Source organism: Phyllostomus discolor, chromosome 10 (genome assembly GCF_004126475.2).
Source record: "Phyllostomus discolor isolate MPI-MPIP mPhyDis1 chromosome 10, mPhyDis1.pri.v3, whole genome shotgun sequence".
In the NCBI taxonomy this organism is placed as follows: domain Eukaryota; kingdom Metazoa; phylum Chordata; class Mammalia; order Chiroptera; family Phyllostomidae; genus Phyllostomus; species Phyllostomus discolor.
The window spans coordinates 70,498,396-70,510,581 of NC_040912.2; the positions used below are offsets into that span (position 1 = coordinate 70,498,396).

Consider the following 12,186-nt stretch of genomic DNA (forward strand, 5'->3'; position numbering starts at 1 on the left):
TATTTCATTATTGCTTTGGGATGCTGTTAAGTTTTTTAGGGACAATATTTAAGAAAAAATTAATTCGTTCAATAATATCAATTATATTTTATCACATAAAGTTATTTTTCCCTCTTCTAGCTTAATATCTTCAATCAAGAGGGGATGCATTGAGGTTTTTGCTAGTTTTAATATAATTTCTAATGTTAAAACAAACTTTGAAGGAATATGTCTAAATTCAAAGTACATTTAAGTATTTTCTAAATTTAAAGACTATTTTGGCTAAATTCCCATGACTTCAAGAATTAGAAGATTAGACAATTAGGAAAAATAGTCACTGAAACATTTTGCTGAAAGTGCTATCTGGTGGTCTCAATGTGTACATTGCAAGTGGATGAATACATTCAAAGTGTGAAGGGAACAGTTAGATAAAAGAAAAAAAATTTGGTTGGTACATAATGCAAGAAAATGATAACCAAACTCAAACTCAATATGTATTACATTGACAATGTGAATTAATTACATGGGAATAGAGGAAATCAGCAGTTATCTACCATCACCATGCATAAAACAATAAAAATTTGGTCTAAATTTCAGAAAAAGAGATTTATAGAGATGACTAAGATGTGGAATCTCTTTCTTAGGGGAACTCATGAGAAAGGACAGAAGTCTACTTTCAGAAAGGGATCAAGTATATTTCCTGTCTTGAATTGGGAGAAAAATCATCTCTAGGCTGTGAATTTCAGATTCTCCCACTTATAAACCAAATGTCTTTCAAAGATTCCTTTCTAAGTCGCCTGTTGATTACACATGATGACTGTGTACTCATAGAAACAGTAGTACACATGGAAGTCTGTGTTGTATGGTCCCTAAACTGCTATACAAGCTTTCTTTGTTTGAGAGTTCTCATTCTTCCAGGAACAGAGTGCTATCTTTTGAATCTTGAATTTCCTGGAAAAGCTATGCATGCACAACATTTTGAGATAATTTTAGTAAGTTCATACTCTATGAATCCACTTCTTGGTGTATAGGTTTCTTGCCTGGAATGTTAATTTTTCTGTGAGAAGGACCTAAATCCTGTTTCAGGACTTCTCAGTGCTGCCCACCTTCCTGGAACTGACAATAATGTCCTATCAGTACTTGAAAATATGCTTGGGGTGTAGAAACAGTTTGAGCTCTCACATAAAAGTCCGGATTTTCAAACTGTTGATTCAATAGTTCTTACCTAGTGCCAAGTATTTTACATAGTTACCTCATTTAATTCTCACAATAATCATATGAACTTTGCTTATTGCAGATGTTTTTAAAAATTACATCTTAGAGAGTAATGTACTTTTTTATGGTTCAAATTCACAAAGTAAGTGACTGAATATTGTGGGATTTCTACTCCAAGTACTCTGATATATCCATAGATTTCCCATTTCCTGAGATGGAGTGATAACACAGTTCCAGACTTATATTAGGGTAATATATCTGTTCCTTAGAAAACTTTTATTACTGCCATTTCTTGTAATTGCTTAATTTCTCAATTCTTTTTGAATTCAAAGCCATGCCTTCTGTAATTAGTACCTCTGTTTGGCATTCATCGTTTAAGTTCAAGTGCCATTTCCCAAACTCTATGCAAATTGTCCCAGGCAAAAAACCCTTTTTTGTTTCCTCTAACTACAATTTGTAGTATTATTTGTAATTTAAAACACCTTCCCTGTTTGATCAGAATGGTCAGCCAGAAGTTACCTCTTCTGAATGGACCTGGGGAATCTGTAGGTGCCTGCTAATTTATTATGTCTTCCATATTTAACTCTCAATAGAAAGGAAGGCCTCTAGACATATGAATGTCCTGATGGGGAACAGAGGAGAATTAACCCAATAGAGCATCTCTGTTCCTGGAGTCTCTAAATTAGGTTAGTTGTGTGCTACCCATTTATTAAATCACCAGTCCAATAATATTACTTACGAATTGAAATACTGGGCGAAGATCAAGTTGGTGGAGGTCCCAGTGATGGTTGTCAGTCCACCAATGGTAGAAGAGTAAGTAACACACAAACACATAAGTTTACACATCATGTGGTTCTCCTTTGTTCGATATTTGGTGCTTGTAACTGAATTCTGTCAAATAAGAAAATGTATTATGAGAACGGTTCTATTTGTAGTCATGACAAACAGTAATAACTTTGTTATGAATTGCATGTTTGTGTCCCCCCAAATTTCATATGCTGAAACCTTACGCCACAATGTTATGGTATTTGGAAATTCAGCCTTTGGGAGTTAAGCAGGGTTAGATGAGATTATAATGGTGGGGCCCTGGTTTGATAGGATTAATGTTCTTATGAGTGGAGATAACAGAACTTGATCTCTCTGCCTTGTGAGAACACAGAGAAGGTGGCAATCTGCAACCTGAGGAGAGAGTCATCACCAGACAAGTATCCTGTTGCACCCTGAACTTAGATATCTATTTCCAGTACTATGAGAAATAAATACACACTGTCCAAGCCACCCATCTATGGTATTTTGTTGTGACAGCCTGATAGTTCAGCATTTATCTTTCCATCAATAGAAATGTAACAATAAAAATATTTAACCTGAAACCATTGAAATATTTTACAGACAGTTTCATTCATTTGCTCATACTTCATTCTTATTCCCCAACCAATTCTTTCCTCCTTTCTTCCCTTTTCACCTTCACTTCCAAATCTTTCTACTATTTTTCTGCTGAATTGGTAGTACATGGCAGTAAGTTCCTCAGACACTCTTGGGAGTGTTTCCCTACCTTGGTGCCTGGATAATTATAACTTGTTCTTGAATAATTCTTCAAATATCCTGGTTTTACAGATTTTTCTACCTCATTTCCAGAGACCTTCAACTCTGCTCTGCCTCGATCACTGTCTCCTATAGTCCATTTTGGATAGCAGCACATTCTCAAATGATTGCATCTTGGAAATCACCATACGTAATGTGTTTTGTTTAAGTATAGGACTTTGTAGGGTGAAAGACAAAAGCCACTTCATTCCTTTTCTCACCCATAGCCTATATAAACACACTCTGTTGGCTTGATTTTTGCCATCTCTGGGGTGAAACCTAGGGCAGAATCTATAATTTTTCTTGTCACTTTGTTTAATAAAGTTTTTCAATAACATTTAGAATCAAAAAAAACCTCATTTGAGTAGTTGACATGAAAAGTCTTTCATTTAATAGTAAAAGTCCCAACTTTAAAGTTAAACCTTCTTCTCTAGATCTGCCTGCTTAAAAGCTGATAGTTGGAAAGAGGGTTGTGGGTTTGGCTTTATCTCTCTTTCCTGGCTCAGTTCCTTCCACAACTTGCTAGTGTCAGCTTCTAAGTCCTTCATGTTTGGAACAGCAGCGGATGGACAGGATCAGGAGATGAGTGGTACCCTTCAGTCTTGAGGCATGGGAAAAATGGCTCCTGCATCTTATGATTTCTTTTATGGATTCCTAAAAGATTTATATAACTCAAATAATAGCATTAGAGTCATGCTCCTCCTTTGTAAGTTAATTCATTTCTTCCACTTGGTAGCTGTGACACAACAGTGATTTCTGCATGTGATGGTCCACCCACATCTCTTCATGCTGAGGTCAACTTGCCCTGTCAAGAAGCTCTCTTGAGGAAAGTTGCTTTTCAAATGACCTCAAACACCCCTTTCCCACATGTTCCTGACATTTGGTTCATGAGAAATGGATACCTCTGCCCTGTTGGCAAAAAAAAGTGCAGCTGAAACTCCATTAGGCAAGGAACTTCAGCCATTGCCTTTCACTTTCAAAATTTTCAAGAGTGTTTCCAAACCTAGTCCATCAATGTCTTCTAAGTCTAGGGAGCAGATTCTCAAGTTTTCCAAGTGGTGGTTTCTCTAACTCACCATCTTAAAATAAGTAGGAGGCTCTTCCCTTCCCTCCCCCTTGGTGGTACAGGTTAGAAGAGTTTTGAGAAAATATTCCAACTTGCTCCAAAGGAGGTAGACTATCACTCAGCCTTCTCTCATTTTGAATACTAAGTTTAAGTGTTCAAACTTAAACTTCAGAACACTAGAATTGATTTTTTGTCATTTTCTTTGCAAGTCTTGTTTAAGTGCAATATGAGAATACTTATGGTATGCGCTTGATATTATAGTTCCTCAGGGATATGAAGAGTTTCATTTTACTACCATATTAACAAAGTCTGTTCCTTCACCACCAATTTATCTCCCAACTTTGTTGTTGAATTACTTATATCCCTTCTCTCCCTCAACTCTATTGGCAAGTCTAGGTCATTGAAGCACTTAGTTATTCCCAACAGATAGGTCAGCTTCCTTTTTTTTTTTCCAGTTCCAATTCCATGGTAAACAAAATATTTGTTCAAGCTTTTAAAACCATTTTATTGAAGTATGATTGACATGTAAAACACTATATATATTTAATGTATACAATTCAATGAGAGTAGGAGTAAATATACACCCATGAAACCATCACCACTTTCAATTACTTTTTTAACAAAATCCTAAACTCTTCATTGTCTCTCTTTAAGTGGTAGTTACTTAACAAAATTTCAACTATGGATGAGCCCAACCATTTATTTTCTCTGTGTCATGTCTGCACCTGAGCAACCAAGCACTGTTGGTGGGAATGACACGCATAGCAGAGGAGACTGGGTTCCCTACATCCATGGCCACAAAATTCAACTACAGTGTCCTAGCTGCCTCTCTACCTTACTGTTTCTCTGACCCAATTCCTCTACTTGTCTTCACCAGAAAATCAAAAACTTCCTTGTTCTCTTTGGACCTCCCTCTCAATCCCCTAACTCTTCTCAGGTAGATGTGCCCCAAGAGGAAAAATAGATGCCAGCAGCCAGAGGGCTCACTCTGGCAGAAGGCAGAAACTAATCTGCATCTGGCCTGCCTTCTCCTCCTTTTCTATATATGTAATAGAATAATGTCTCTTCTCCAATTTCTTATTTCTGGACCCCAATCAGGCCTTCTCAAAAACCTTATACAATAGGTTTTACTGCAATTTTCTCATCAACATTTAATCATTTTCAAGTCCCCTTTACAAAAGGAAAAGAAAATCTAATCCTCCTCTCAATTAAACTGCTGCCCTCACTCACCTCCATTTTCACAACTAAACTACTCAAAAGAGTGTGTACCTCACTGACTCCATTTCCTTAACCACTGCAGTCTAGTTTCTGTCTCCTCAATCCACCCAAATGTACTTGCTGTGATTATCAATAACCTCCATATTACATAGTTCTCTCTCAATTTTGTATACCTCTTGGCAGCACCTAAAAGAGTTCATCATTCCTTCCTGTTGGAAACTCTTCTTTGAACTTCCCTGATACCTCACCCTTCTCGTTTTTCTTCTGTCATTCTTACCAGTACATTTTCTTCTCATTTTACTCTGTCATTCTTACCAGTACATTTTCCTTTATCCTTCCTCCAAACTGGAATTTCTTGAAACTCTGTCATAGGTGCTTATTCACTCTCAGAGTATCATTTATTTTTATAAATAATTTCTTCATATATTTTTATTATTTTAATTAATATAAATATACCAGGTGAGATTCCAAGATGATTTCAGAGTAGATGAAAACTACACTCACCTGTTCCCAGACCCAAACCAGAATTGAAGCTACATTATAGAAGAGTCAACCTGAATAACCAACTGAAGCCTGGCTGAAACTCAAATATTACAACCATGGATTTACAGAAGAAACCACATTGAGACTGATCTGCCGCCAGTTCTAATCTGGAGGAGGCTGAGCCTTATGCACAGATTGGCCCCTTCACTCACACCTAGGTCCAGTAGATGCAGCCACAAAGAATGAGTGGTGTGGTAGCTCCAGAGAGTTAACCCAGGCCAGTTACACATGTCCAACATCAACCTGCACCTGAATCCCACCCAACTGGACCTAGAAACAAAAAAAACAGTGGTGGGTTTCAGACCACACCAGAGCTTGACCCAACTAGCCACACAACAGGCACACCTAAGGGGGGATTCTGGTAGGCACCAGAACTTTCTGGGAACAACTTCACCTCAGAGAGCTATACCTGAATAATATCTCATGCAAGGTTTGGGTTTATCCTAATAGTCAGCCAACCTGAAGGGTTAACTCCACCCATGAACAGGCTTACAACACTCAAGACTCAACTACAACAGGAGGGTAGACATAATCCACAAAAACATTCCTGGAGCAAGGACCTCAAGTGATCTGGAAGATTGCGCCACAGAGCCCAACCATACACCTTCATCATAAAGCCATTATAAGTCTGGGAGTCATAGCATATTTACCTAATGCACAGAGACAAAATAAGGAGGCAAAGAAACATGTCCCAAGTGAAAGAACAAGAGAAAAAGAATTAACTGAAATGGAAGCAATTAAGATACCCAATGCTAAGTTTAAAACAGTGGTTATAAACATTCTCAATGACCCTAGGGGAAGAATGGATGATCTCAGTAAGAACTCAAACAAAGAGATAGTAAGAATTAATAAGGACACATAAACCATAAAAAAGAACCAGTCAGAAATGAAGAATACAGTATCTGAAGTGAAGAATACACTGGAAGGAATCAACAGCAGGTTAGATGAAACACAGTATTGAATCAGCAATTTAGAGGACAATATAATATTAAGCACACAAGAACAGCATCAAAAAGATTTGAGAATTAAAAAAGAATGAGGAAAGTCTAAGGAACATCTGGGACAATATAAAGCATAACAATGTCTGAATCATAGGGGTACCAAAAGAAGAAGAGAGTGAGAAAGGGATACAGAACCTGTTTGAAGAAATAATGGCTAAAAATTTCCCTAACTTGGTGAAGGAAAAGGGCACACAAGTTCAGGAAGCACAGAAAATCCCAGTCAAGATGAACCCAAAGAGATCCGCACCAAGATACATCATAATTAAAATTAAAAAGGCTAAAGACAAACAGAGACTCAAGGCAGGAAGAGAGAGACCATTAGTTACCTACAAGGAAGTTCCCATAAAACTGTCAGCTGATTTCTCAACAGAAACACCAGGCCAGATGGGATTGGCATGAAATATTCGAAGTGATGAAAAGCAAGAATCTGTAACAAAAGACTGCTCTATCCAGCAAGCCTGTCATTTAAAATTGAAGGTGAGTCTTCCAGCCAAGATGGAGTGCATATATAGATACACTGTGCCTCCTCACATAATCAAAAGTAGGGCAACAACACACTTAAAAATGAAAAACAACCAGAACTGCCAGAAAATTGAACTGAATGGAAGTCCGACAACCAAGGAGTTAAAGAAGAAACATTTATCCAGACCAGTAGGAGAGGTGGAGATAGGCAGCTGAAGCAGAGGGGAACTGCAGTAAGGCTGCGGCTGGAGGACTGGGGCAGGTGGTGACTAGCAGAGTAAGTGGTCCCACATTTGTGTGTGGATAAACTGGGAGAAACAACTGGGGAGTGAGACAGATCATGCAACCCAGAGTTCTAGCACCAGAAATAAAGCCTCAAAACTTCTGACTGAAAAACTTGTGGGGCTAGTGGCAGTGGAAGAAACTCCCAGTCTCACAGGAAAGTTTTCTGGAAACACCCATAGGGTCGTAGAATGTAACAAACCCACCCACCTGAGAATCGGCACCAGAAGGGCCCAGTTTGCCTGTGGGAAGCAGACATAGTGACTGAAAGCTGGCCAAGAGCTGAGCAAGTGTCACTGTTCTGTCTTAGACCACTCTGCCATGTACAGCATCACAATACAGCTACATGGGTTGCCCCACCCTGGTGAATACCTAAGGTTCTACCTCTTACATGTAACCACGTGCTGAGACAAAAAAAAAAAAAAAAAACTGTCCCAAATGAAAGAACAGACCAAAGCTGCAGAAAAAATACAACTAAGCAAAGAAGAGATAGCCTATCTATCACAGTGCAAAACACTTGTAATCAGGATGGTGGCAAAGTGGAAGAAAAAGTGAAGGCTATGAAAAGTAAGATCAAGGAAAAGGTACAGGAAACCAGCTGTGATGGGAAACTGGGATTCACATCAATGATTTGGAACAGAAGGAAGAAATAAGCATTCAACCTGAACAGAATAATGAAACAGGAATTCAAAACAAAACAAAACAAAACAAAACAAAAAACAAGGAAAGGCTTAGGAACCTCTGGGACAACTTTAAGCATTCAAACTTCCAAATCATAGGGGTGCCAGAAAGAGAAGAGGAACAGCAAGAAATTGAAAACTTATTTGAAAACATAATAAAGGAGAACTTCTCCAATCTAGCAAAGGAAATAGACTTCCAGAAAGTACAGGAAGCCCAGAGCCCCAAAGAAGTTTGACCCAAGGAGGCACACACCAACAAGCATCACAATGACATTACCCAATATTAAAAATAAGGAGAGAATCTTAGAAGCAGCAAGAGAAAAGGAGACAGTTACCTACAAATGAGTTCCCATAAGATGTCAGCAGATTTCTCAAAAGAAACCTTAGAAGCAAGAAAGATCTGGAAAGAAATATTTGAAGTCATGAAAGGCAAGGACCTCCATCCAAGATTAATCTATCCAGCAAAGCTATCATTTAGAATGGAAGGGCAGATAAAGTGCTTCCCAGATAAGGTCAAGTTAAAGGAATTCATCACCACCATGCCCTTACTATATGAAATGTTAAAGGGCATTTAACTTAAGAAAAAGAAGAAGATCAAAAATACGAAGAGTAAAATTACAACAAACTCACAACTATCAACAACTGAATCTAAAAAAACAAAAACAAAAACAAACTAAGCAAACAACTAGAACAGGAACAGATTCACAGAAATAGAGATGACATGGAGTGTTATCAGTGGGGAGGGACATGGGAGTTTGGGGAAAAAGGTACAGGGAATAAGAAGCATAAATGGTGGGTAGAAAATAGACGGGGCGGGGGGTGTTAAGAATAGTATGGGAAACAGAGAAGCCAAAGAACTTATATGTATGACCCATTTAGTTCATACTAAATGGGGGGAATGCTGGTGGGAGGGGTGGTACAGGGCAGAGGGGAATAAAAGGGAGAAAAAAATGGGACAACTGTAATAGCATAATCAATAAAATATATTTAAAAAATAAAAACATGCAAAAAAATAATGAAAGAAATTATCCGTAATTTGGCAAATGAAATAAACATAGAGTTCAGGAAGCATTGAAAGTCCCAAACAAGTTGGACCCAAAGAAAACCACACCAGGACACATCATAATTAAAATGCCAAATATTAAATAGAAAGAGAGAATCTTAAAGGCAGAAAAAGAAGAGAGTTACCTACAAATGAGTTCCCATAAGACAGTCAGCTAATTTCTCAAAAGAAACTTTGCAGGACAGAAGGGATTGGCAATAAACATTCAAACTGATGAAAAGCAAGGACCTATGACCTAGATTACACTACCCAACAAAGCTATCATTAGAATTGAAGGGTAGATAAAGTGCTTCCCAGACAAGGTAAAGCTAAAGGAGTTCATCATTACCAAGCTCTTATTATATGAAAGGTTAAAGGAATTTATCTAAGAAAAAGATCAAAACTATGCATATTAAAATGAAAACAAACACAACTATCAACAACTGAATCTAAAAGAACAAAATAAAAACAAGCTAAACGAAGAACCAGAACAGGAACAGAATCATAGATATGGAGATCATTGAAGGGTTATCAGCTGGGAGGAAGAAGGGAGAGGACAGGGGAAAAAGTACAGGGCATAAGAAACATAAATGGCAGGTACAAAATAGACAGGGGGAGGTTAAGAATAGTATAGGAAATGGAGGAGGCAAAGAACTTGTATGTATGACCCATGGACGTGAACTAAGGTGGGGGAATTGCTGGAGGGTAGGGGTAAACAGGGTAGCAGGGGAAAAATTGGGACAACTGTAATAGCATGATCAATAAAATATATTTTTTAAAAAAGAAAAAGAACATTAGTAGAAAAATCATTGAAATACAAATAAAAGCTAGGGTAAAAAAAGAAATCATTCAGGTCCTCTCAGCCTTATCTACTGAAATATTTCTGGACTGTGTGATTTTTTTCATCCCCATTATTATGTTGGTCTAAGTTGACATCATCTCTGAATTTGGGTGACTCTAATAGCCTCCATATGGGCCTCCTTGCAACAATTCTGGCCTATTTCAGATCTGTTCTACACACTGCAGCTGTCAAAAAACAAATCTAGATGTATTTAAGAAATATACAAAAGAAGGATCACCCTGTTCCATAGCTGAATGGGACGTTGGAACTGAAAGATCTTTTTGAGAAATCATGACAGGGAAAAGTTTCTGCTAACTAAGAGCCACTGTGGATATGGGAATGGCATTTACCACGACAGGGCCAGCTACCTTGAAAACTGTAATTTGCCTTTTATTTTCTAGCTAACTTAAAGGTTAGCCCCCAGAAATATCTACTGTTTACCCCAAATAAACTAATTTACAAATGTCTCCTTGCCTTATATTTCCTAGATAAAAATGTTTTGTGTTCCATATGATAAAAGTTCCCACTGAAAATTTGAAAAATAAATGGTAAATAAATAAAATAGCAAAGTAAATTTACAAATTCTTATGAATGAAACAAGGTGAAATTTAGGGCTTAAATGTTATTTTACTATAGGAAAGACTTCAACCACAAGCCAGAGAGTGACATATAATTTGGATGTTACTAAGTTGATAATAAGACTGAAAACTTAGGGAGTTCCGGCCAAGATGGAGGTGTAGGTAGAAACCCTTTGCTTCCCCACACAACCAAAAGGAGGATAACAACCAGTCTAAAAACAATAAACAACCAGAAGTGCCAGAAAATCAGACTGCATGGAACTCTGACAACCAAGGAATTAAAGAAACATTCAACCAGGCTGGTAGGAAGAAGATGGGCAGCCAGGCGGGCAGAGGAGACCCGAGGCAAGGAGGCAGACGGTACAGGCGGGGCTGGCTGAGAGGTCCCAGGGCAAGGCATCGGACCTCAAGAGTGAGGCAGGGCTGGCAGAATGGGAAACTAAAACTCAAAGGTAGTCGCAAACTATGGTGGGGGTTGCCAGGGAGGGAGAAACTCCCAGTGTCACAGGAGGGTTAGTTGGAAAGTGGGGCTAGAGCTAAGCAGGCAAGCTGCATTGTACCCTCTCTGGCCCCTCCCCCACAGGCAGGGCTGTGGCACAGCAAGGAGGGTTGCCCTGTCCTGGTGACTACCTAATACCCGGCCCCCTTACAACTTAACAGGTGTGCTGGGACAAAGAAATAAGGCCCAAATGAAAGAACAGATCAAAACTCCAGAAAATGAGCTAAGCGATGAGGAGATAGCCAACCTATCTGATGGAGAATTTAAAGCCCTGGTAATCAAAATGCTCACAGAACTGTTTGAGCTTGGTCGCAAAATGAAGGAACAAAGGAAGGCTACCCAAAGTGAAATAAAGCAAAATACACAGGGAACCAACAGTGATGGGAAGGAAACTGGGACTCAAATCTACAGATTGGAACAAAAGGGAGAAATAAATATCCATCTGGAACAGAATGAAGAAGCAAAAAATTTTAAAAAATGAGGAGAGGCTCAGGAACTTCTGGGGCAGCTTTAAATGTTGCAATAGCCGAATCACAGGGGTACCAGGAGAAGAATAAGAGCAAGAAGTTGAAAACTTATTTGAACAGATAACAAAGGAGAACTTCCCCAATCTGGTGAAGGAAATAGACTTCTAGGAAGTCCAGGAAGCCCAGAGAGTCCCAAAGAAATTGGACCCAAAGAAGAACACACCAAGGCACATCACCATTAAGTTACCCAACATTAAAGACAAACAGAGAATCTTAAAAGCTGCAAGAGGAAAGGAAAGAGTTACCTACAAAGGAGTGCCCATAAGGCTATCAGCTGATTTCTCAAAAGAAACCTTACAGGCAAGAAGGGGCTAGAAAGAAGTATTTGAAGTCATGAAAGACAAGGACTTCCATTCAAGATTACTCTATCCAGCAAAGCTATTATTTAGAATGGAAGGGCAGATAAAGTGTTTCCCAGATAAGGACAAATTAAAGGAGTTCATTATCACCAAGCTCTTATTATATGAAACATTAAAGGGACTTATTGGAGAAATTGAAGAAGATTGAAAACTATGAACAGTAAAATAACAAACTCACAACTATCAACAAATGAACCAAAAAAAAAAAAAGAAAAACAATGAAAACAAAAACTAAGCAAACAACTAGAACAGGAACAGAATCAGAGAAATAGAGATCACATGGAGGGTTTTCAGTGGGGAAGGAGAGGGGAAG

At 38.3% G+C, this 12,186-nt stretch overlaps 1 protein-coding gene across 1 annotated transcript in view; it reads right to left on the reverse strand.

Moving 5' to 3' along the window:
* Positions 1–12,186, reverse strand: part of SLC13A1 (solute carrier family 13 member 1) — a 113,270-nt gene that overhangs the window by 37,121 nt on the left and 63,963 nt on the right. Inside the window, exon 7 of the mRNA XM_028525207.2 lies at positions 1,934–2,085. Coding sequence (XP_028381008.1) covers positions 1,934–2,085 — 152 coding nt within the window. The remainder of the gene's footprint in view (positions 1–1,933; positions 2,086–12,186) is intronic.